General features: G+C 38.0%; 1 protein-coding gene and 1 pseudogene across 4 annotated transcripts in view; one reads left to right on the forward strand and one right to left on the reverse strand.

The window, feature by feature from the left end:
• The window catches only part of PTPRZ1 (protein tyrosine phosphatase receptor type Z1), a 194,208-nt gene that overhangs the window by 78,053 nt on the left and 88,621 nt on the right, over positions 1 to 27,534 (forward strand). For all 4 annotated transcript variants that reach the window (XM_023223492.3, XM_031935097.1, XM_023223493.3 and 1 more), the window contains exons 3-4: positions 23,635 to 23,814; positions 26,784 to 26,935. In XM_023223492.3, coding sequence (XP_023079260.2) covers positions 23,635 to 23,814; positions 26,784 to 26,935 — 332 coding nt within the window. The remainder of the gene's footprint in view (positions 1 to 23,634; positions 23,815 to 26,783; positions 26,936 to 27,534) is intronic.
• Positions 8,802 to 11,898, reverse strand: LOC113224835 (annotated as a pseudogene).

Genomic DNA, 27,534 nt, shown 5'->3' on the forward strand with positions numbered 1-27,534 from the left:
GTGATATTTCTAACAAAAATGCATAACCTGAAGAAATATCAGACAAACTCAAATTGAGGAACATTCTGTAAAATAACTGTAGTCCTCAAAAGGATTGAGATCATGAAAGTCAAGAAGAGATGGAGGAACTGTGTCAGATTAAAAGAGATAGGGCAACATGTGTTACTGGATGGAAACTTATTCCATAAAGGTTATTATATTGGCAATATCTGAATGAAACATAAAGACTCCATGTTACTAATGTTATCAATGTTAATTTCCTTATTTTGAAGAGTATATTGTGATTATATAGGAAAATATTCTTGTCCTTAGGAAGCTCAGACTGTATAAATCATGCTGCTATAAAGACACATGCACACGTATGTTTATTGCGGCACTATTCACAATAGCAAAGGCTTGGAATCAACCCAAATGTCCTTCAGTGACAGACTGGATTAAGAAAATGTGGCACATATACACCATGGAATACTATGCAGCTATAAAAAAGGATGAGCTCGTGTCCTTTGTAAGGACATGGATGCAGCTGGAAACCATCATTCTCAGCCAACTATCACAAGAACAGAAAACCAAACACCACATGTTCTCACTCAGGTGGGAATTGAACAATGAGATCACTTGGACATAGGAAGGGGAACATCACACACCGGGGCCTATTGTGGGGAGGGGGGAGGGATAGCATTAGGAGATATGCCTAATGTAAATGACGAGTTAATAGGTGCAGCACACCAACATGGCACGTGTATGCATATGTAACAAACCTGCACGTTGTGCACATGTACCCTAGAACTTAAAGTATAATAAAAAAAAAAAAAAAATGAAGCTCAGGCTGAGGTACTCAATGTCAGTGGGATGTTGGCACTATGTACTCCAGTGGTTCAAGAAAAAAAAGCCTTTGTTCTGTACTTGAACCTTTTCTGCAAGTTTACAATTATATGTAAAAAAAGATATGCAACAATTACTTAATAGGACTTGCGTTTTAAAAGAGAAGTACAAGTTGGAGAAGGTTAAAAGGAAGCCTTTTAGTATTTTACTCCATAGTCTTATGTGTTGCTCTGCTATGTTGACAATGCATGAAAATTTTAATTGCTTAATAAAAAAGAAAGGGAAAGATAATATCATAGAGCTCACAAATATGAGCCTACCAAAGCAGAAATTAGATTATACTAGTTTCAACTATTGAATCACCCTGTGGTTTAAATTGAAAAACAAAGGTAATTCAATTAGTAATTCTATATCCAGTTTAATGATTTTTCCATAAAAATTATTTGGCTTATAAAACAATACAAAAGTCTAAGAAATATATCATTTAATATGGGCTTCCCTTTATTCGTGTCTGCCAGGGGTTCTCACTAAGATAAATGGAAGCACGATGTTGCACTGAGAATTTGCTGTGTAGCTCTTTACCACAGCAAATGCTGTTAGCCTCTATTTGAAGAATTTTTTTTTATGAGGCCAAATCCAGGCTAAATTAAATAGATCTGGCATGGTAACATTATCATTTTGGGTTCTAAATAAGTGATTCCTTTTAATGTACATGCTGAAATTTTCTCATATGACAAACTGGGACACATGAAATGGAATTTCACGCACTATTGAACTGAATTCTCGGTAGCTGCTGAGAAATGTTTGGGGTGTTTTAGTGGATTTATCCATTTTAGTGACCATATTTCCCCTCGCATTTGTGAAATGCATTTTGCTGTTATTTTAGTTATTCTGAAAATGTGAATTCATTTATCTGCTTGTTCAGAGAACAGGCATGAGAGCTAAGAGAAATGATGATAAGCACAATAACAAAAACATTCAGGTGATACTAATTTATTCATTCAGTACTAACTACAGGGACTAATACTCAATGAATAAATTGGTGAGTATCACCTATCTGTTAACAGAACAGGTAAGTACCTGCTCTAATTAAGCTTACATTCTATTAGGAAGAAAAAGACCAAAAAAGAAAAAAAAGGCAAATAAATAAATAATTGCAGAGTATGATAGCTTTTGTGAAAAGAATAAACCTGGCCAAACATGGTGGCTCATGCCTGTTATCCTAGCACTCTGGACGGCTGAGGCAGGGGCATCTCTTGAGCCCAGGAGTTCAAGACTAGCCTGGGCAATGCAGTGAAACCCCACGTCTATTTTAGAAATATAAATAAATAAAAATAAACATGTTGATATGATAGATAATAGCTTAGCAAAGATGGGGAGGACCTTTCCAAATGGGAGACATTTCATCTGAGATATGAAGAAAGAAAAGTAGCCATCTGGTGACAAGTAGAGGATGAATGTTTCAGGCAAGGGCAAGGAGAGTGCAAAGGCACTGAGATAAGAAAAGAGTGGCTGCTTATGGAAGAGAAAGCGGAGTGTGGTAGAATGAAGAGTCTAGCAGCCATTATTTTGTTATTTAAACCTCACAGTGATGCTGTGAGGTTGGTCCTCATACAATCCATTTTTTTTAGATAATATTACTGAGCAATAGAGAAGCAAAGAGACTTACTCAAGGTTATTAGTTGATAAATGGTGGAGACAGTGTTTTCACCCAGAAAGTGTGATTTCAGAACCCATGCATTCTAAACATTATATAGTGTTACTTCCTGTGAGCCCTAAAAATGTGAGACAGGACTTAATTTAAAAAGTTCATCTTGCCAGGGTTGAGGATGCGAGCCCATGACACAGCCTTAGGAGGTCCTGATGTGTCCAAGGTGGTCAGAGCACAATTTGGCTTTATACATTCTAGGGAGACATGGGACATCAATCAATACACACAAGATGAACATTGGTTCTGTCAGGAAAGGCAGGACAACTCGAAGCAAAGGCGGGAAGATTGGAAGCAAGGAGGGGGCTTCTAGGTCATAGGTAGATAAGAGACAAATGGCTGCATTATTTTGAGTTTCTGATTAGCTTCCCCAAAGGACACAATCAGATATGCATTTATCTCAGTGAGCAGAGAGGTGACTGATTAGAATGGGAGGTCGGTTGGCCCTAAGCAGTTCCTAGCTTGACATTTCCCTTTAGTTTAGTGATTTGGGGACCCCAAGTTTTTTTTTCCTTTCACACTTCCCAAAGAAAGTACCACGCACATATGAACTACTGTTGTTATAAAGTTGAAGGCATATTTTATAGCCTAGAAAACTCATCTGTATTATCATATTTTGCTCCATTCAAAATGTTGTGCCCAACTCTAGGTGCTAAGCTTTAAAAAGATTATGGACAAGTTGGAGAGTATTTGGTAGAAGGCCCCTTGATTGGTAGAGTCTTGATATATGAGGAGCATTTTGACTGTATCATGAAAAAGATAAGTCTCAGGAAACTACAATGCCAGGATTAATATATTTATGGGGTCTTCATGTGGAAAAATAACTGAATATTTTGAACGGCCCCTAGTAGGTACAATTTGGAGAGAAATATAAAAGCTACAGAAACCTACTGTGATAGAGGAAACAATGTTTTTCACATTGAAAAATCCAAAATTGGAATAAAGTATTCTGGGAGAGAGAGAGAGACTCCAATATCAAAGGTATTTAAATCTTGGTAGAAAAACCTGTTATTGAGAATGTCCTATAGAGAATTCAAGCAATAATGAGTAATTGAACTGTATTAGCCCATTTTCATGCTGCTGATAAAGACATACCTGAGACTAAGCCATTTACAAAAGAAAGAGATTTAATTGGACTTACACTTCCACATGGCTGGGGAAGACTCACAATTATGGCAGAAGGCAAGGAGGAGCAAGTCACATCTTAAATGGATGGTGGCAGGTAAAAAATGAGAGAGCTTGTGCAGGAGAATGCCTGCTTTTAAAACCATCAGGTCTCATGAGACTCATTCACTATCATGAGAACAGCATGGGAAAGACTGGCCCCCTGATTAAATTACCTCCCACCAGGTGTCTTCCACAACACATGGGAATTCAAGATGAGATTTGGGTGGGGACACAGACAAACCATATCATGAACTAATGTGGTTTTCCCCAATCCTGAAATTCTGTGATGGATAAGTTATCATCAGAAGACAGGATAATCGAAATTCAACGTACTTGATTTGACAGAGCATGGAATAGAAACCTGATGCCAGATAGAGATAAAGAAGCAAAGTAAAATCCAAGATAGTAGGCTTGCAGTGAAATACAGAAACGGCCCTGTCTTCTCTAGTTATCAAGGGGACTGGTGATCTGGCTCAGACTAGAAAGCAGGAGTAGCCCTGCCCTGCCTTAGTAAGTATGTATGCAAATTTCTACACTCAATATTATGTCCTCTTCAAAACCTATTCTGAGACCCCAGGGAAGTGATCATGTGCACATGTCCTTATTAGATTACCTATAATTCTCGTTGCATTGATTTGTTTATCTGTATGTCTTCTTCTAGCCCTTAGTCTCACTGAAAGAAAATTCATATTTGTATTTTCAGACTTAGGAGTGTTACTAGAAAATATATAATTACTAATACAACAAGTAGCAGAATATTGAATGTCCAGGGAATAAGAGAAGGTCAAACAAAATCAAATTTAGAAACAGAGCATATTTGTGGCCATAATTTATTTTCTGCTTACCCATCAAAGTTATAGATATGTATGCTTTGAATATGGTATCAGAAGACTAAGTCATACAATATAATTTTGATTTAGAAGATTATAAGATCCAAATAAGTCAATAGAAAACATGAGAAATTATCAAAATAGATTTTAGATATGGCAGATTTCTTCCATTTTATGTTCTAGAGTTCTACCGGGGGAAATCACAATGAGTTAATTGAGAATAAATGTTTTTTTCCAAATCAGTTTGTCAGTTTTTATAGAGATATGATCTAGAATCAACTTATTTGAAATTTTCAAAATTTTGGTTCAATTTCTTAAACAAAGGATACTGCTGTCTTCTTGGAGCTGACAGAGATACAGCCTCATTGCTACTAGCATTACCTTTATTTACTATGGAAGAAAAAATACTTTGTAATAATTTTTGATATTACTAAGTTTTAGAAGTTTTATGTTGAGTAGTGAAAAAGAAATGTCCTAATATGACTCTGATGTAAACACTTTTCAGAAGTGTGGTGTTTATTATTTGGTAGTGGCAAATGTGAAAACATAGGCATTGCATTAACTGAACTATAGCGAACAGAAATTTGCTGACCTGTAAGTGCGTTGTTGACCTTTACCTTGTCCTAACTTTGACCCTTCCTCAGTATTAATTAGTTAAAAATGTCTCAAACAGGTGTCAGCTGGCTTCTCAAACTTTCAAAGATGTGAGTTATGCTCAAGAGCCAGCCTGCCTCTTCCTCTCCTCAAATTCCACTGCCTATGGAAGTCCTAAGCCCTCCTTAGAATTTCTGTGACTTCTCAGGGTTTTCACTTCTCAGTGCCTGCTTCACTTCCTTTGCCCTAGCTTCCTGACAAACTTTCTCTGTCCACTTATGCAAACGCAAGGAACCTGCTCATCCAAAAAGAGAAACTACTTAAATATAGTGTTACTGAATACACTGTTAGAGAATCTTCCTCTGGGCTGAAAAAGTAGACACAAGTTTAGATGCGTTTAAATCCATGAGAGTGTATTTCCTCCCCTCCCCCCCGACCCCGAGATGGGGTCTCGCTCTGTCGCTCCGCCTCCCGGGTTCACACCATTCTCCTGCCTCAGCCTCCCGAGTCGCTGGGACTACCTGCGCCCACCACCACAACCGGCTAATTTTTTGTATTTTTAATGGAGACGGGGTTTCACCATGTTAGCCAGGATGGTCTCTATCCTGACCTCGTGATTCGCCCGCCTCCGCCTCCCAAAGTGCTGGGATTACAGGCGTGAGCCACCGCGCCCGGCCGTGAGTGTATTTTTTTTTTTTTTTAAGCATAATAAAGACTTGAAGGTGGCTGGCACTTGTAATTCCAGTGCTTTGAGAGGCCAAGACAGGAAGATTGCTTGAGGCCAGAAGTAGAAGACAATCCTGGGCAACAAAGAGAGACTCTATATCTACAAAAGAATTTTAAAAATTAGCTAGGCGTGGTGGCACGTGCCTGTAGTCCCAGCTGCTTGGGAGGCTGAGGCAGTAGAATCACTTGAGCCCAGGAATTTAAGGCTTTAGTGAGCTACAGTCATGCCACTACATTCCAGCCTGGGTGACAGAATAAGCACTGTCTCTTAAAAAAAAAAAAAAAAAAAAAAAAAAAAAAAAAAAAGGGAAAGAAAAGCTTTGAAGAATCAATTTATTAAAAAATCAAATACAGTTGGCTTTCATAATGAGTTTAATAATTTACTTTGAGATTGATAATCCCTTGGCAATCACTCCTAACATTTTAAAGCTTTTCTCTCTTTCAGCCTTTTTATGTATACATTTAAAGAGTAGAGGCACATGCTAACATAATGAACTATCGCAATAAGTCTATTTGCAATGTAAGCTGATTATCAGCTTGTTTTAGCTGATACATAAATTGTCATACACCAGAATTATTTATATTAAAACACATAATTTAAACATCATCATTAAGAAATGAGATAGGAAAAAGGAAAAGGGTCAGTATTCAGGCTTCTACTCGCCTTATAAGAGTCTCTTGATTGAAACTAATTTAAAAAAATAAGTGGAAATTCAGGAAAGAGGTCAGAGGCAGCAGTAGACAAGCTGTTTAATGTCACATTTGAAAAAATTACCTCTAATTCTTGAAGTCACTTTTAAGATTTTAAAAAATCAAGCCATAATTTGTTATCTTTAAATAGGAGTTTGGTTTAATTATCACTTAAGTACTTTTTTACTTTCTCATTTTAGGTCTTTAATTTTGGTAATAGTTTTTCAGCTGTTTATTTTATATTTCACAGGTTGTATTGCTCTCATTAGACTGTTACAAATTGCTTGTGAAGAAATTAATTTTAGGTGTCATAATTTTCCCCCAATGATATCTATATGAGTGTCTATCAAACTTTCAGTTGGTTTGAAAAGAGAATGATGCAATAGCTAGAATGGGAAAAGGTAGATGAATGGAAAAGGCAAACAGAACTTTATAAAAAACAATGCAGATGATCTCTGGTGTCACTAATGTTATTATTCAGCTATGTATATGCTTGAAAAGACGCATTGCCATTAAATTATTCTTTATGTCAGCCTTTACTGTCACTTTGCAATACAAAGAAAGCAAGGTGAAGACTAACTTTTCTCTTGTACAGAATCATCAGGCTAAATTTTTGGCATCATTTCAGTCCCTGGAGACCTCTGAGAGATTCTGGGATGCCAGTGGTGCCTCTCTGGCCACACTGACAACAAATAATTGACCTAAGGAATAGTTCACTTCAGACATTTTTTGCTTCTCATTGGTTGTCAGGGCCATTGAGGAGAGCTCAGTGTAGATCAAAGAAAATGATGTAGATCAAAGAAAACGGTGATTCTTCCCCTTCTTCCCAGCCACCCACCACCTGAACCTAATGCATCATTGTACAATGGCCATAAAGGATGACAAGGGACTCGGCAACCGGTTCCTGGAGGAAATGATGCTGTGGCTTTTGGCTGGTGGCACCATCATCCCCAGTCATCAGTCAGAGTCATCAAAGTGATCATTCACCCATTCACTGCCTCCTCTGTCTGCATCCCACAGCTAATCAACTAACCAGTTCTGATTTTTTTCACAAATATTAACTCTCAACTTTCAAATCTTTCTCAAATCTCTTTCTTCTGATCTCTGCCCTACTTTAGATCCTTAATAATCTTCACCTTACCTATTTCTAAAACCTTCTAACTGACCTATCTGCCGTCAGTTTTGTGTTCCTTAACTCTGTAACCACAGTTACCTCCATAAAATTTAAATATGACCATGACACTTGCATCTTTGTCTTTTTTTTTTTTTTTTTTTTTTTTTCCTTTTTGTGGAGAACGGGGTCTTGCTATATTACCCAGGCAGGTCTCGAACTCCTGGGCTCAAGCTATCCTCCCGCCTCTGCCTCCCTGAGAACTGGGATTACAAGCGTGAGCCACCGCGCCTGGCGACACTTGTATCTTAAACACCTTCAATAGCTTACTAGAAAATTTTAAAGCCCTTATTCTGGCATGCAAAGCCCCCAAATTTTTTCATTTGTTCTTACAGCCCCTCCATTCACTGCCTTGCATTCCATGTCTGAGCACATAGAACCTCCTACTGTTCTCCCCTAACATCCATGCATTCTGTCTTCTGTACTGATGCTATTTTCTGTCTTCCTAGATGCCTTCAGCCATGAATTTCTTCCTTACCTTCAATTGGATACCTGTTTATTGAGACTTATTTCAAGTGCCTTTTTATCTAGAAAGCCTTACTTGTCTCATATCCCATCTGGGTTAGGTACCTCTCTTTCGTGTCCCTGGAATACCCTATGCATATTTCTGCTATTATATTCACTAGATTATCTTATATTTTGCAATTTTTATATCTTTGGTCATCACTAGAACATGAGTTCTTTGATGATGGCACTTTTATTGATCTTTGAATCTTATGTACCAGGTGTATGTTCTGTCTCACATTAGGCACATCATAAACATTTGATGAATTAGTAAACAAATGAACAAATAAAAGCTGCAATCGGTAGCGTTAAGTTTTGATGGGATCTGTGGACAATATAAAATATAGAATTCCTAACCGTGGCAGCAGATTTATTGCTATCATAATGGGTCCACAGCTTCTTTCTTGTTCCTTGAATGTGACCAGTAACAATGCATCTAGGAGATCTGATGTAAGAGTATTCTGTGATAAGTGTATACAGAAAGGAGGAACCAATGACTCAAATAGGAATCAAGCCAGAAGCTTCTGCCATATGGGCAGTGTGGGCTTCAACCAAAACAATGAAACAGTGCTGTGGTTCAGCAGAGGTCCTACCGTGAATAGAAGGATATACCAGGTTGCCGCTGTGTCTCAGATTTCAATTCTGTGTCGTTGGCACTTTTACCAATGGCAGGAAACAGAGCCATAGTCATGCCCCATATCTATAATAAGTATGTGGATAATAAGCATTGAGTACAGACCTGATGGTAGTGTCACTGACAGAGACTTGTGTTGTTTTCCATTGCACTGCTACTTCTGTGCTATGAGAACTTAGCTCATCAGTTATTGAAGAAGGGGAAAAGTTAATGACCACAAGAGGGCTTACAGTGACCCTAAGGCAACTTTCAGAGCTATTTTGCAAGAAGAGATTTTTATTTCCCAAACCAAGGGGCAATTTCCATCAGGGCTTTTTTTTTTTTTTTTTTTGGTTCTGTATTTGCCATCTCATTGGTAATAACAAGACTGCAGCAACAAAGGAAAGAAATCTCACTCTATTTCTCTCATCACTCCATAAATAGTTTGCTTGCCTTTCATTGAGGACAGTTAGTTAACATTGAGGGCAAGTAGTTAACAGCAAGGGCTACAGAAAAGTCCTATAATTAATCAACCTGCATTGCCTTCAGTCTGAATCCTGAGTATTAAAATTCAGGGGGTGCAATTAGAATCAGGCAAATGTAAAGGTCATAACATTAGTCACAGTGTCACCTTGTCTCTGAGCCTTTTCTTTCTTCTGGAAGTGGTGTCTTGTCAGTGGGGGTTAGAGCAACAAGAACTCTGTTGTTCCGGGAGTTTGTGAAATTTTATCTGCAATTTTTCCAATTTTAATTAAATATTTGATACCAGGCTACAGCAACAGAAACACTGCAGTGTTGGGTTTCAGCACTATCACTCTATCATCTTATAATTTAAAGTGAAAGATAGGAGGACTTTGTGGTTCTGACGGTTTGATAGCTTTTTAAAAATTACCTTCCTTTCCCCATACCAGATTAGAGATGGGGGTGGTGGGGAGAGAGCTTCAGCATTGTCTAGCCAGAATCTCTAGTTCTCTAGCTTTTTATACTTCCTATTCACATTCATCCTACTGATTTCCACTTAGGACTGCAACGACCTGTCCTCTCTGCTTGTCCATCAGGAATATTGACTTTCCCAAACATTTCTTAAAAATCGAAAAGTTAAACCGAAAATACACACTTTTTTAAAATTTTTATTTTTTCCAAGCCAAACTGTATCCAGCTTTATTGAAGACACTTTCCATAAACAATCATGGAATTTCAGTCAGGACATGGGCAGTTATTAACAGTATATAACAACTTTCAAAAATCCTTCTCTACTGGACTACCAAAAATCAGAAAGCCACTATAAAACTCAATGAAGTCTTCATCTGATGCACTGAGCAGGGAAAGTTTCGAGTGAGGGTTGACATTTCACATTTAGCATGTGTTTAACAGCTTTTCACAACCAACCCTGACTTTCAGAAATGAAATGAAAATGGCAGGATTTATTTGAAGAGTCACAATCTAGAAACATAACCACTGCTCTTTTTTTTTTTTTTTTTTTATTACACTTTAAGTTCTAGGGTAACATGTGCATAACGTGCAGGTTTGTTACATATGTATACATGTGCCATGTTGGTGTGCTGCACCCATCAACTCGTCAGCACCCATCAATTCATCATTTATATCAGGTATAACTCCCCAGGGCAATCCCTCCCCCCTCCCCCCTCCCCATGATAGGCCCCAGTGTGTGATGTTCCCCTTCCCGAGTCCAAGTGAGCTCATTGTTCAGTTCCCACCTATGAGTGAGAACATGCGGTGTTTGGTTTTCTCTTCTTGTGATAATTTGCTAAGAATGATGGTTTCCAGCTGCATCCATGTCTCTACAAAGGACGCAAACTCATCCTTTTTTATGGCTGCATAGTATTCCATGGTGTATATGTGCCACATTTTCTTAATCCAGTCTGTCACTGATGGACATTTGGGTTGATTCCAAGTCTTTGCTATTGTGAATAGTGCCGCAATAAACATACGTGTGCATGTGTCTTTGTAGTAGCATAATTTATAATCCTTTGGGTATATACCCAGTAGTGGGATGGCTGGGTCATATGGTACATCTAGTTCTAGATCCTTGAGGAATCGCCATACTGTTTTCCATAATGGTTGAACTAGTTTACAATCCCACCAACAGTGTAAAAGTGTTCCTATTTCTCCACATCCTCTCCAACACCTATTGTTTCCTGATTTTTTAATGATTGCCATTCTAACTGGTGTGAGATGGTATCTCATTGTGGTTTTGATTTGCATTTCTCTGATGGCCAGTGATGATGAGCATTTTTTCATGTGTCTGTTGGCTGTATGAATGTCTTCTTTTGAGAAATGTCTGTTCATATCCTTTCCCCACTTTTTGATGACCACTGCTCTTTTGAGGCACGCTATCTCAATGGCACCACTGGAAAGTCCAGATTGCCTGACACACTGGTAACCAGTTAATGGGGGTCAGGTCCCAACAGATGTTTGGGTTTAAGGGAGTTAAGTCTATGCTGAAAGGTGGAAAGGGAGAAGAGGACATAAGAACTAATTTGTTTTCCATACCACAAGGCTTTTGCACCAAGGTGGCTATGTGTGTCAAAGTCAGGAAATCTTTCCTCCTGGGAACCAAGAGGAAGTCTCTCAAAACTAGAAGGGAAAGGTGTTTTCTGCACATCAATCCAGATTCGGAGACATTCATTGGTGACATATGCTCCTTCCCCTAAAAACAATAATGAAATGTTCTGTGTCCTAACAACACAGCTTAAAAAAAAAAGTAAAATAAAATTTCGCATTTTAAAAAACTTGATAAAAATATTTCAAACTGTACAGTCTCCAGTACACAGTTACCAAAATGCACACACTTCGCTTGGCATTTGCAGCACCTTCAGCTTTCTGTGTCTGGTCTCCATTTCTGCAGGGTTATTCCCCTTCTTGCCAGCATCAGCTTTTCCCTTTTTCCCTCTGGGTACCTTCTCTCCCTTCTTTGCAGGGCCTTTTTAGGCCTGGGCTCTGGCTTTGGAGGAGCAGGTTTAGCAGACAATCTCGCAGATCTTCTCTGTGGTTCATCCTTCACTTTGGCTGTATCTCCTTTCACATCCCCTTCAGGCTTTCTCTTGGGCATGGTGGCGCCGATGGTGGCGGGACGTAGGTGCTGGGTGCGGGATGCGGCTGAGCACAGGATGCAGCATTGCATGAGCTTTGGTCTGTCCAGAGGTTGTTCTCACCACTGCTTCTTCCAATACACACTTTTAAAAGGTGCCTCTACAGGTTCATGGTCTCCCACGTCAGGAGAGCCCTCAGTGCTTTCCCTCAGCCTAAATGTCCACGATTTTATTCTTCACTATTTCCTCAAGCCTATTCTCACACCTGCTCCTCCCTTGCAGTGAATGATACTGATACCAGTTTTTCTGAGAAAATAGGGAAAGGGATTGAAAAGATTTGTACTGTCTGCCTGCCCATTTACATATATTATCTGATTTAATTTGCACAGTCTGAGAGGTGGAGATTATTCTTTCTTTTACAGATAAGGTAACTGAGGCTCCAGTAAGTGGTGGTGCAGAGACTGAGCTCGTGTTAGTTCAACTGCCAAACTTCTCCTCCAATGTGATGGGATGTAGCTATCAAACAGAAATACAGGGCATGAACATCAGATTTCTCACTCCCCTATTCTAAATATAGCTAAATCCATATGAATCCATATTCCATGCCTCTCTTGTGCTTCTTTCCTCCCTTAGGCTAATAATACTCTATTCATGCTTTGTATTTTCTCTTTTGGGATATTTGATCATCAACTTTCCATAACTTCAAACTCTTTCTTTTAATAATTCTTTCCTCTCAATATATACGCATACTTATGTTTCCCTCTGTCTTAAGAAAAAATCCATTTCTCATCCTTGCATCTGTCTCTGTGTGCCACCTTATCATTCTTCTTTCGTTCGCAGCAAACTTTTTTTAAAAAGTACTTTAATTCTACCGGTTCCCTCTAATTCACTCTGTAGTCTGAATTGCAAGTCCATCTTGTCACTGAAATTGATTTATTCTATGAATGTAGGGTTTGGAGTTGGGAAATAACCAAATTCAAACTCACTCTTCACTCATGACGCTTGGGCAGTCTCTCTGTTGTGTATGACACCCACTTTGGGATACTCATTGTTGAAACCATGTTTCTATGACTTTCATGAACTGTCTTCTCCTAGGTTTGCAATTCCTTTTCAGGCCACTCATTCTTAAGTCCATTTGGTGCTCCTGCTCCCCTTTATGCTGCCTAAATGTTAATGCTCTCCACCATCTTATCATTGAACCTCTTCTTGCTTGTCAACTTTGATTGAAGTATTTCACCCACGTCTGTGGTTATAAATGTATGCTATCTGTATACTAATATTCCCCAGACCAGTGCCTCCCAGACCCATATTTTTTGTTGTTTAATGAAATTCCATTGAAATTTCCAAGTCTGTAGGTTCAAAACAAAATTCAAAGTCTTTCTATTCATATTCTCTATCAACATGACTGGTACCATGATACACTCAGGTATGTCCCCGTCGGGGTTTTAGACGTCATCCTTTGCCCTTCTCCCTTCCTCACTCCCAAATAAGAATCCTGTCAAACATTCCTAACCTTCAAAATGACATCTTTTGTTGTTGTTGCTGTTTTTGACACAGTCTCACTCTGTTAGCCCAGGCTGGAGTGCAGTGGCACAATCTCAGCTCACTGCAACCTCCGCCTCCCAGGTTCAAGCGATTCTCCTGTTTCAGCCTCCCAAGTAGCTGGGATTACAGGCACGCACCACCAGGCCCGACTAATTTTTGTATCTTTAGTAGATACAGGGTTTTGCTGTGTTGACCAGGCTGGTCTTGAACTCCAGACCTCAGGTGATCCACTGGTCTCAGCCTCCCAAAGTGCTGGGATTACAGGTGTGAGCCATCTTGCCCAGCTGACATCTTATTTATTGGCCTCAATTCTGTTGTATTTATTTGTACTTCCATAATTTCTTGCTTTAACTAAAATTTTCTTTATTTCTCTGTAAGTTTTGTTTCATTCTCTGATTAAAGCAGCAAGTTAGTTATCAACCATTATGATAATTATATTTATTCTGTTTATGGATTTAATTTATGCCCACCACAGATTATAAGGTCTTGATTACTTATCCTCAATGTAATGGTATTTTACTACATCAGTGTCCTTTGATCTTTTTTTCGTCTTGTGTTTATTTTTTTCCCATGTGGTCTCCAAAAAAAATTTCAGTTTATTGCACTATAGAGCAGTAGTTTTTGTTGTTATGTTGTATTGGGTTTTTGTTTGTTTTAGATGTTTTTTTCAACTTGCAAAGGTCCTCAAATTTTAAACAGGAACTTTGCAAAAAGTTTCTGGTCTATTTCTCTGCCTATTTGTGTTGGACTTTAGTTAATGATTTTCTTAAATAACATAATGCTAAAAGGAATTTGTGCTAGAATTTTCCTAAATAAATTGATAACTACCTTCTCTGACATGTAACCCCCTGCCAATTGCATATATTAGGCAGACTTGCAAAGATTTTTTGCTGTCCTGATGTGATTGTCCCATTAGTACATAAAACAAAGGAAAATGTAGTTTGATGAAACAGATTATTATTCTGAAATTGTTTGCATTTGATCTGCCTTTATTTCAGCTTTAATAGCAGCTATAATCAACATTGGGCAATTGCTTTGCTGTTTCTAGCTGCAGAAACCTCTGGCCAAAAACACAAAGAGGCACACTAATTTGTGCATGGAAACACATCCTCATTCTTATTGTCAACATGAGAAGTTGGCACAGACATCCCTCTTCCTTTGCTTTGAGTCGGTCTATGTGATGGCATTTATCATTAAGACATATAACCTCTTAGTGATTGTTATTCAGTAACTTTTGGTTTTAGTTTCTTATCTTTGAGGAAGTCTCTTTTTTCAAGCAGCTAACTCTTGCATCTAAAAAGTGTCTTCTTAAGTATGTCATCTTTCCATTTTGCTGGAATTCTTAATTGTATGCTACTTATCATTGAAAAAATACTGAATTACTTCATTTTTGTATTTTATTAAACTAAAACTTGAATACAAGTCACTCACCACTGATAGCTTTATACTATTTAAATAACTTTTTAATTTTGGTGTTTGGTATGTTTGTTAGCATGTAGAAAGCAAGCCCAAGGTAATTTATAAAGCTGTGACTTACAGTGTGTGGAGCACTAAGTAGCGTTTATTCAGGACAACTGGTGTTAGATGCTATGATTACTGTAGTCTTCACTTCAATATTACACTTATTTTGCCTTTTCATAATATTTTTATATGTGAATATGTAGAGACACAAACTTTTTTTTGAGATGGTGTCTTCCTCTGTCACCCAGGCTGGGGTATAGTGGCGCAATCTTGGCTCACTGCAACCTCCGCCTCCCAGGTTCCAGTGATTCTCCTGCCTCAGCCTCCTGATTAGCTGTGATTATGGGTGTGCACCAACACACCTGGCTAATGTTTTTGTAATTTTAGTACAGATGGGGTTTCACTATGTTGGCCAGGCTGGTCTTGAACTCCTGATCTCAGGTGATCTGCCCATCTTGGCCTCCCAAAGTGCTGGGATTACAGGTGTGAGCCACCCACACCCAGCCGAGGCACAAACATTTTCTTACTTCAAAACCTGACGACACAAGAAATTCATTAAGAATAAAAGTAATAGAGGCTGGGCGCGGTGGCACAAGCCTGTAATCCCAGCACTTTGGGAGGCCGAGGCGGGCGGATCACAAGGTCAGGAGATCGAGACCATCCTGGCTAACACGGTGAAACCCCGTCTCTACTAAAAAATACAAAAAACTAGCCTGGCGAGGTGGCGGGCGCCTGTAGTCCCAGCTACTGGGGAGGCTGAGGCAGGAGAATGGCGTAAACCCGGGAGGCAGAGCTTGCAGTGAGCTGAGATCTGGCCAGTGCACTCCAGCTTGGGTGACAGAGCGAGACTCCGTCTCAAAAAAAAAAAAAAAGTAATATATATTTTTGCTTAACAATATCTTGATCTTTAAAGAATCAGTTCTATGTATCCTGTTATTAAAATCTTATTAAATAATAGCAATTTATAGGAACCTTTAAAAGAAATCAATATTGAGATTTTTATTACATATCTATTAATTTTTGGTGGATCTCTGCTGAATACCTTAAAAAAATTATAATTATTTTTCCATTAATCTGATATTTGAAAGTAAGACTCAACAAGAACAATGCAAAAATGAGAGAAAATAAGAGGGAAAAATTATTTTTTTCTTTGATTTTTATTTCATCTGCATAATTTACTCAGTTTTTCCTTCAAATATTCAAAAACCTGCACTGGTATTTTTTTCTGACACATTTCCCCTGTTAGACTTTAGTTTTTCTTAGTTCATATTCTTGTGTTAATGGCTGGTGGAGTAATGTTTCCTCGCACAGAATGTTTTTTAAGGTGTGTTTCTATCTAGAACACTCATTGGTGAAATATCTATGGCACATGAACATCGAAGGGTGCTAACTACAGTTATCTCACGGAAGCATTTTTTTTTTTTCATTCAGCAAATGTTGATTTCATTCTTTTTATTTTTATTTTATTTATTTATTTATTTATTTATTGAGACGGAGTCTCGCTCTGTCGCCTAGGCTGGAGTGCAGTGGCCGGATCTCAGCTCACTGCAAGCTCCGCCTCCCGGGTTTACGCCATTCTCCTGCCTCAGCCTCCCCAGTAGCTGGGACTACAGGCGCCCGCCACCTCGCCCGGCTAGTTTTTTGTATGTTTTTTAGTAGAGACGGGGTTTCACCGTGTTAACCAGGATGGTCTTCTCCTGACCTCGTGATCCGCCCATCTCGGCCTCCCAAAGTGCTGGGATTATAGGTTTGAGCCACCGCGCCCGGCCCCGATTTCATTCTTCAGTGCCAGGCTCTAAGAAAGGAACTGAAACATTTTCTTCCATTAAAGAAACATAAATAAGAGACAGACATATTGTAGTTTAAATAAGTATATTGATGCTATAAAAATAAAATTAAGACAAATAGGAGATGTCTATGAAAATAGTCATTACGCAGCCTCTCCCTTCCTGCCTATCCTGCATTCCTACCTGCTTAATTTCTGTGATGAGACGTCTATGAGCTCATTCCTCTTCCAAAGCCTCCCTGCCTCTCACTGGTCTCCCCAGGCACAGTGATCATAGTCTGCCTTTCCATCTCCCTCTGTAGAATACCGCTGCATTCACTCTGCTCATTTGACTAAGCTGGCCTGCTCACTGCTCTCAGCATTGCCTGAACTTTTCTGCCACCATGAGTTTGCTCAGGCTTGTCAGCAAGATATGTTCTTGGTTTCTTCTCTGGCCTGTCATAATTCTGTCCATCCTTCAAGGCCTGCATTAGTGTGCTTTTGTTATCCATGTTTATTTTCCTTCATTGCGTCTATTCCTTTTAAGCATTTGTCTATTTATTTAACAGACCCCCACCCTTCCGGAATGTAATAATAAACACACAGGCAAGGTAACAAACTTGAACTCATGCGTATCCCCTGCGGAGCCTAGAATTGCTTTCCATTCGGCTTGGAATAGAGGATGCATATGTATGCAAATATTAAATGCATTCATTTGATGCACAAAGACAATTTCACAAGCACTTAATTTCTTTCTAGCATATGCCAGACTCAGAGTTTGGCAATGGTGTATAGATGAAATCGGCAAGTTAACAGGCAAAATAGAGTATGTTAAGTGCTTCAATGGAGGTAAGCATGGGAAATTTATAGGAGTGTTCTTTATTCAGGTAAGTCAATGAGTGGATGAAAGCATGGATAAATACCTAAATGAATAACTTAGGTTAATTCTCTGGAGCTCCTATTTAGTATTCTGCTGTCCTCCTTATGGGTTAATCAATCTGATAATCTGCTGCAACTACAGTCAGTGTCCTAATTTCTTCCTTCACAATAGTTCCTAATAACACTCAGGTGGATACAATGTAGTGAATTCTGTATACCTGCTTTCTCAGATGCATCATCCTGGCCTTTAACCACTATATGAACTGATGTCTCCAGATGCCACATTAAACATACTAATTTGGGAATTCAAAAAAATAATATTTAAGGCCAGACGCAGTGGTTCACACCTGTAATCTCAGCATTTGGGAGACTGAAGTGGGAGGATCACAAGGTCAGGAGTTCAAGACCAGCCTGGCCAACATGGTAAAACCTCGTTTCTACTAAAAATACAAAAAGTTAGCTGGGTGTGGTGGCACGTGCCTGTAATCCCAGCTACTCGGGAAGCTGAGACAGGAGAATCACTTGAACCCAGGAGGCAGAGGTTGCAGTGAGCAGAGATTGCACCACTGTACTTCAGCCTGGGCAACAGAGAGAGGCTCTGTCCCAAAATAATAGTAATAATAATAATGATAACAACAATAATGTTTAAGAATAAGATTAGTCTAATGTTTCATTATTAAAGACAGATAAAATGTATTTAATGGTTCTTTTGTCTTTGTTTTATTCCTGTGCACAATTTTTTTTTTAGATGGAGTCTCGCTGTGTCGCCCAGGCTGGAGTGCAATGGCACAATCTTGGCTCACTGCAACCTCCACTTCTCAGGTTCAAGCAGTGCTTCTGACTCAGCCTCCCGAGTAGCTGGGACTACAGGCACGCACCGCCATACCCAGTTGATTTTTGTATTTTTTAGTAGAGATGGGGTTTCACCATATTGGCCAGGCTGGTCTCGAACTCCTGACCTCGTGATCCATCCAACTTGTCCTCCCAAAGAGCTGGGATTACAGGTGTGAGTCACCATGCTCGGCCCCTGTGCACAATTTTAACACTTCCTTAGTTGATTTCCTTTGGTTTTCTACTCATGGTGATTTGAAACAGTCTCCCTTTTAGAGTGCTTTGCATGAAGAATTTCAAGTTCTTATTTTTCTTCTGTTTATTTATCTGTTTGTTGATTTTTCCACTAAAAAAAGCATTTTTTAAATTTGGCCTCTTTTATTTTGCTTTTTAATCATGAAAATTAAGAAAGGATCTTGAGCCCGCAGTGTACAAAGTACTATTGTTGATAGCTGAAGTGATAACTCAGTTCTTTCTTCTTGGTTTAAAATAGTTTAAACAAGAGCTACACAGCAAAGGAGGTGTAGCATAGAGTAATTTATTACAATGGATAAAGATATTTTGAAAGTTAGGTACAGAATAGACAGTATACCCTGAGAGAGAAAGAATTCAGGACAGGCTGTTCGTAAGGGTGAGACAGCAAAAACTGGCACTAGGGAGACACCCTTTTGGGGAGTTTTAGGTGGGGACACAGCCAAACAATATCATATACCCATGCCAGTCTTTTTTCCTCAGTGCTGGGATGTTGAAATAATGAATAAAGCGTAAGACTCCCTTTTTGGGAGTTTTAAAAGATGATTCATAAAGAGGTGGGAAGAGGTGTTACTAGTAAGCATGTTCTGGGTGGTCTTCTGGGTGCACATGTGCAGTAACTGTACATGCTTGTTCATATGTTGCATGTCTCATTAGCATCTTAAAACTCCACCCAGGGGTGTGCTTTTTACTTTTATAATGAGCATAGGGTCAGTTTGGGGACAGGTAAAATCAAAATGTGCATGCTCTCTGGAAGGGAAAGGCCCTACTGAAGAAAGCTTTGTTTGAATGAGCTCAATTACAATGCAGATGCTGAGGTTTACTGTGCTGACTGTATGATCACCATGGTTGCCTCATCCCAAGAACATGGTCACTTCCTTGACTGCCTGTCCTGCCTCATTATGATCTAGTAGGTGATTTAAATTTGGTCTACACTCAATGGAATAATTCCATGCACTTTAAACATAATCTAGTTACCTACTGTCATTGTGCTATATGTTATCCTAACCTCATATAGTTCAGACTTCAGGTCTCTCTGATACCCAGCCACAGAAATTTAGTAGGGACTACTCAACTAAATTATCATGTAACAATCAAATAAGACATACGGTTGAGTAAAGAAATGCTTCTTTTATTGATCAAATTTTTTTTGGTTCTTTTTTCATTTTCATGTCATGATATGTTTGATCCTTATGAGCTCAAGCTCATAAAACAAAAGGCTACCACTTCTTGTTGGTTTGATTCAGTTATTCAACAAATGTTTAATGAACACTGTATAAGTTTGTTCTCAGGTTGCTATAAGGACATACCTGAGACTGGGTAATTTATAAAGGAAAGAGGTTTACTTGACTCACAATTCCACAGGGCTGTGGAGGCCTCGGGAAACTTACAATCATGGCAAAAAGGGAGGCAAACACGTCTTTCTTCACAAGACAGTAGGAGAGAGAAGAATGAGAGTCAAGCGAAGGGGGAAGCCCCTTGTAAAACCATAAGATCTCATGAGAACTAACTCACTGTCATGAGAATAGGATGGGGGAAACCACTCCAATGATTCAATTATCTCCACGTGGTCCCTTCCATATCATGTGGGGATTAGGGGGACTACAATTCAAGATGAGATTTGGGTGGGGACACAACCAAACCATATCAAACACCAACTATGTGCTAGTCTTTTTTTTCTGAGGTACTGTAGAAACAATGAATAAGCATAATTAATATGTTAAAAGAAGAAAAATGAAGTAGGGAGAGGGCATGGAGAGTTACCAAGGGAGGAAGTATACTATTTAACAGGGTAGTTCAGAGAAAGTCTCTCCAGTAGATGCTTTTGAGGAGAGATTTGATTGAAGTTAGAAAGCAAGTCATTTAAGCCTTACAGACATCTGTGGGGAATATTCCAGGAACAGGTGACAGCCAGTGTCAACCTTTTGCATACTCAAGGGACAGAATGGAAGCCACTGTGACTGGAGCAGAGTGATCAAAGCAGAATGATAGAGAACCAGAACAGAGAGGACTTGAGTGGGGACATCATATAGGATCTGTTGGCCATCACAAGGAGTTCATGTTTTATTTTGAGTAAGTTGAAATGGCATTGGAGCCAAGGAGTAATGTGATCTGACATATATTTTTAAAGCGTACTTTAGTTACTGAGTTGAATTGGTTTTCTTTTGCTGCATAACGAATTACTACAAATTTACCACCTTACAACACTGCATATGTATTATCACACAGTTTCTGTGGGTCAGGAGCTGAGGAGGAAGGGATGCTTAGCTGGCTTTTCTGCTTAGGGTCTCAGAAATCTGAAATTAAGGTGTCTCATTTGAATCCTGGGGTCCTCTTCCAAGTTCACTTAGGTTGTTGGCAGAATTCACTTCCTGGAGGTTGTAGGACTGAAGTCCTTGGTTTTTGTTGTTGTTGTTGTTTGTTTGTTTTTGTCACTGGTTGGGTGTTTTTTGTTTTTGTGATTATAAGCCTGGTTATGCTCTCAGCTCCCAGAGGCAAGTCTCAGTTCTTAGCCACATGCCCCCTCACAACCTGGTAGGTCACTTCTCCAAAACTAGCAAGGAAATCTCCCACATTTTGAATCTTTCTCCAATTTGCCAAAATGGAGCTTTCTATAACATAATGTAATCAATCACAGCAGTGATCCACCACTGTCTTTGCCATCAAATTTAACCTAATCAAGGAAGTGACCTTGATTAGGTCATAATCATAAGTACTGCTTATACCTTCGTATTCATAAGTACTGCTCATGCCCAATTGGAGGGAATTGTACAGGATGATTACACCATAGGGTGGAAATTTTGGGAGCCAAGTCATAATTCCACTTACTACATAAGTGGTACTATTACAGAATTGTGGAAGGAGCAAGAGAAGATTCTGAAAACCAGATAGAAGGCACTACTGGAGTCTAAGCCAGTGTTTCCCCAAGTTTAATGTGTATATCAATATCCTAGGCATTTTGTTAAAAAGTAGATTCAGACTTCATAAGGCTATAGTAGTGGCCTGAATCTCACAACAGTCTCCTAGGTGATGGTGATATTGCTTGCAGGGTAGCAAGGTACAGGCAAATGATGACAGTGACTTGGGTTAGGGTGGTAACAGTAGAGATAATAAGTGGTCTGATTAGGGAAATATTTTGAAGGCAGACCCTAAAGGGCTTGCTGAAGGAGAAACAAAGGCATCAGGGTAACTTCTCACTTCAGGGGATGTCAGAGACTGTGGGGAAGGAGCTTATTTCAGAGCAGAAAAGAGTTCCTTCAGTTTGTGATATGCTAAGTATAAGATGCCTTTTAGGTTCCCAGTAGAGAGAATCACAAAATGTGATGGAAAATAGCAGGTTTGTATATCATATTCAGTGTTATTGAAGATTTAAAATTTTATGTTTCTGTGCACCACAACTATGTAACTCTTTCTAAGTGTGCTTAGAATTTATTATATTGTATTAAAAATGTGAGCAATGAAGAGGACGTAATTGATTTGTGCTGCAGATTCTCTTTCATTCTCTCACATTGACATTATCAAAATAAGCAGTGTTTTCTTGTCCCTATGCCAGAGTTCCCTACAGTGAAATAAACGTCATTACTCAAATCATTAAAACTATTCCTAGAATCCAAAATACACATCACTGTGCATATTTAAAACACAATGTATTCAAACGCTCTCTAGGTATACATCTAGACTTTAAGATGATTTTCAGTACCTATCGATTCTGGTAGATGCCTCACTATGAGATGTATTACCAGATTTTCCGTGACTCTATAGACGGCTTCATGGTGTGACTAATTATTATTTATTTTCTGGGCAAAATTATGCAATGTTATTTTCATCACATTGTGAGAGGTAGCCATTAGACAGAGCTTGCATAAAAGTTAGTTCTTACTGACTCACTTATCACAAAAGAAGACAGTGTAGACTAGAATTGTATCAAAGATAAATTTACTTATAATTCCCTAAACCTCAATCATGTAAAATCTTGGCCTTACCCTTTCTCATTTTCAGAAAGAAAAGCATTCAGAAGAATATAAGTTGAAAACTACATTGTCATTCCTTTCTTCCTTGTGATGGCCATGGACATGCTAGCGTTTAACCAGAGACTTGAATTCTCAACATTTCCAATATTTTAAAAGAAATTTAAGTAGAACATACCTATGCTTAGCACTGCTTGGGTGCTCAGTTAACATGCAGTGAAATAAGATTATGGCAGGTGGTTCACGGTTTCAGGTAGGGGTGAAATAAAGGTAACAAAGGGCAGTTTGGGTTTAGAGGACGCTTCATACTGTGGAACGTGTGAAAATTCAGCTTATTGTAAGCAAAAACCTTTATAGAAATCCCTGTTTTCCTTTTCTTATTGTTAAACAATAAAATGTGCTAGGCTTTATGACTAGAGGAAAATGGGAAGGAGATATTTCAGTGATAGCCTGATGATTATGTTTTTATAAATAAGATCCTAAACAGATGGAAATTAAACCAAATTATTCAAAGACAGAGGGTGACAGTAGATCTGAAGGTGGCTACTTTTATGGAGAGTGTTGAGAAAGAACTTTACTCCTATATCTGCACTCCTTTCGATCTGGAACCCTGGGCTAGGACTAACAACCTTACAGGACAATTAGGCTTTCTGTTGATTCAAAAGAATTGTGATGACTGGACAAAGCAATTGTTGAACCCGGAACTTGTCACATTATGAGAGGTGGCCACTAGATCAAGCTTGCATAATAGTTCTTATTGACTCCCTTATCACAAAAAGAAGATGTTGTAGACTAAAGTTGTACTAAACTCTGGTTGTTGTTCTATAAACTTGTTTTTTTTATAGTGGCGTGGTTGTTCTGTAGACCTTTTACAGTGTTTCATGTTGAAATCCAGACTCCAAATCTAGGCATAATTATTTTATGCATTAGTTCAAAGATGTCAAACATTTTCTACTATTGTATCTATTTTTATATAATGTATTAACTATAATATAAAGTTTAACTTTTGCATGGTAATTTAAGAAACTAAGTTTCTTACTCTTTCTTTTCCCTAGGTGCACTGAATCAAAAAAATTGGGGAAAGAAATATCCAACATGTAATAGTCCAAAACAATCTCCTATCAATATTGATGAAGATCTTACACAAGTAAATGTGAATCTTAAGAAACTTAAATTTCAGGGTTGGGATAAAACATCGTTGGAAAACACATTCATTCATAACACTGGGAAAACAGGTAAAATATTTGCATTCTCTTTGCCTTTAATATATTTTTCAGACCTGGAGTATGTTTAGACTAGTTTCGTCTGATTTTCCTTTGAATAATGTACTATGAACTAGATAGAAGTTATATGTAGAAGAAACCAAATGGAGCAGAGAAAATGGGAAATTTAGACAGTATTTTGACAATTTGTACAAAAAAATAAAATGACCAATGTCATCATGTCATGTTTTCCTACAATGTAACAATAATGATGCAGTCTCTAGAAGATATGATAATGTGGTTTACAACTAATATAATTTAGTCAATTACTTAGTCAATCAGGATTTCTTTTTCTTGAGCATTATAGTTTGATCTTTTCTACCTAGCCTCATGTTATAGTCGTATTTGGATATGAAAAAAGCAATTGACTGTAATTGAAACATAAGAAAATAAATTCCTAGCTCTTCTATATAGAAGGTTTAAAGTTGTATCCCATCCTTAGGAAACCCTCTCTAAGTGCCTTTTTATTGAGACTATCTTTAAAAAAAAAGGCAAAATATTAATACATTAAAATTTAAATACAAATTCTAATAAGCTATACATATATAAATAATTTCCAAAAAGTGACACCTTTTCCTTTTTGATATTCTAGTTTTTTAAAAAATTCTTTTTTGGGAAATTATGTAAAGGCATGTACACATAAGACAAAGATTAGAAAAATATTCAAAATTATAATAGTAGCTGTATGAGGGTAAGCTTTATCATTAGTGAATTTTTAAAATATTTTCTATATTTAGGTAATGTAATTATTTGAATGTAATAGTTTAATTTCAAAACTCAAGAGAGTAGTAGCCAGGCACTGTGGCTCATGCCTGTGATCACAATACTTTGGGAGGCCGAAGCAGGCAGATCACTTGTGGTCAAGAGTTCCAGAGTAGCCTGGCCAATGTGGCGAAAACCCATCTCTACTAAAAATACAAAAATTAGCTGGGTTTGGTGGCACACTCCTGTAATTCCAGATACTCAGGAGGCTGAGAGACAAGAATCACTAATAATACAAAAATTAGCTGGGTGTGGTGGCACACTGCTGTAATTCCAGATACTCAGGAGGCTGGACAAAAGAATCACTTGAACTCAAGAGGTGGAGGCCGCAGTGAGCCAAGATCATGCTACTGCGCTTCAGCCTGGGCAACGGAGTGACCCATCCTATCCAAAAAAATCAAAGCAAAACAAATGAAAAAACGAACTCATGCCAGGTGCAGTGGCTCACACCTGTAATCCCAGCATTTTGGGAGGGCGAGGCGGATGGATCACCTGAGGTCAGGAATTCAAGACCAGCTTGGTCAACACGGCAAAACCACATCTCTACTAAAAATAAAAAAATTAGCTAGGCATGGTGGTGCATGCCTGTAATCCCAGCTACTCGGGAGGCTGAAGCAGGAGAATTGCTTGAACACAGGAGTTGGAGGTTGAGTGAGCTGAGATTGCACCACTGCACTCCAGCCTGGGCAACAAGAGCAAAACTCTGTCTCCAAAAAAAAAAATCATGAAAGTAGAGATTTTTCTACATCAGTGCCTGATGCGTAATAAACACTAAGTATTTCTTGAATGAATAATTTTTAAAATTATTTTTATTTTCAGTTTTGAAGGGTGTTACAAAGTAGTAGGGCATGGAGCCTCTGCTTTATTATATATTGTAAGCAAAAATCTTTGTAGAAATCCCTGTTTTGCTTTTCTTATTGTTAAACAATAAAATGTGCTAGGCTTTAGGAACAGAGAAAAATGGGAAGGATAGCTTGATGGTTATGTTTTTATAAATAAGATCCCAAACAGATGGAAATTAAACCAAATCATTCAATGACAGAGGGTGACAGTAGGTCTGAAGGCAGCTATTTTTATGGAGAGTGTTGAGGGTTTTATTTTTCTTAGGGGAGAGTGGTTATTAGATCATTGAGCTAATAGAGCTACATTACTTGGGTTCACCACTGGCTCTTGAAATGACAGTGGGGAACTTTTGAGCAACCTGCTTAGCCTTTCTGTGGCTCAATTTCCTTATCTGTAAAATGAGGATTATATAGTATCTACTTCCCAAGGTTGTCCAAAGATCAAGTGAATAATACATGTAAAGTAATTTTAGTATAGTCCATGGTACATCGTAAGTGATATGTAAATGTTGGCTGTTATTGTTATTGTGCTTGTTATTATTATTAGTGGGAGTTTGTGTCCCTAGCTGGCTGACCAATATGTTGTATTCAGTCCCTGATGCCAACAGTGATTTCTCCCTAATGGAACAGAGACTATTTAAACTTTATTGAGAGACATCAAAATCTTTCACTGGGCTCTCAAGAGAACTCTGTAGAAGACTGTTAAAATATAGTCAGATAATATCTGCTGTGGAACTCATACAGGGGAGTTTAAGCTTTTGCCACTCAGGGTTCAAACATGATATGGCCAAAACTCCTCCATAAGAATGAGTTTCCTGCCTTTCCTGCTATAGCCAGGGACCCAGGTTCTGGAGCTTGCTGATGAAGCCTGGGTGATAATTGGAGGGATAAGCAGCAGCCTGATAAGGAGTAGAAATGGGCTGAAAATAGGAAGGTGGCAACACTCCAAGGAGAAGACTTTATTTTTCTTTTAACCCTTCTGTTCCTTCCCACTTTGCTCTGTCTTCTTATTACCATCTGACATCTTAGGGAAGCAGAGCTTTCAAGGAACAGCTATCTTAGGACACCAAACAAACAGAGCAGGTGGACTGACTGTTTTCTGCCCTTGAAGTCATACACTAGTCAGTATCTTCAGCTTAGTTTGCATTTGTGGCAATAAGATATATTAAGTTTTTTGTACAGACCTACAAAGTTTGGCTTCCAAATTGGCAACTTCATATTTTGTAAATTTATCAAATAAATGATTTTTCTTAATGAACCTTAAGTAGATGGAAATTTAGTTGAAATTTAAAATTTTGATTTTCAGAAGCTTAGGTGCAATTGTATTTCTTTTTTCAGTGGAAATTAATCTCACTAATGACTACCGTGTCAGCGGAGGAGTTTCAGAAATGGTGTTTAAAGCAAGCAAGATAACTTTTCACTGGGGAAAATGCAATATGTCATCTGATGGATCAGAGCATAGTTTAGAAGGACAAAAATTTCCACTTGAGGTAAGTCAGGAGATCTGCTGTTTACTATTTAATTTTCTAAATAATTGATGTTTTTATTTAGCATATAATATGATTAATTTTAAAATCCAATATTATAATTTATAAAGTGATATTTTTATTACTTGATTAATATACTAGACTAAGCTAAATGAATATAAGACTTATCTTTGATTTACCACTTTGTGGTAACAACCCAAAGTGCCACAAATAGGTAATCAATAAATGCTGACGAATTAATGAATGAAGGAAAAGGGGGAAAATTTCATTAACATACTGGAGAATCCTTTGATTTAAATCTTTTGATTAAAATGAGAAAAATTTTCAGCTTTAAAATTGGCAAAATAATTATTAAAAAATGAGTTTGTAGTAAAATGTTTTCTTACATGTCTAGAGAAAGTCTAAATTGGTAGACTTTCTGGGAAGCAGTTTGCTTGTTTTTATTTTACTATTTTATTTTATTTTCCTAAAATTGAAGAATTTTAAATGATTTACACTCAATACCCAATCTTTAAGTGTAAAGCCATTTTAGTCTAAAAATTAAAAAACTGCAAAAATTTATTTATAATATAATTTTGAAACAAAGGGTAATGATTATTTAA

The sequence above is a fragment of the Piliocolobus tephrosceles genome, unplaced genomic scaffold (assembly GCF_002776525.5).
Source record: "Piliocolobus tephrosceles isolate RC106 unplaced genomic scaffold, ASM277652v3 unscaffolded_41, whole genome shotgun sequence".
NCBI classification, from domain to species: domain Eukaryota; kingdom Metazoa; phylum Chordata; class Mammalia; order Primates; family Cercopithecidae; genus Piliocolobus; species Piliocolobus tephrosceles.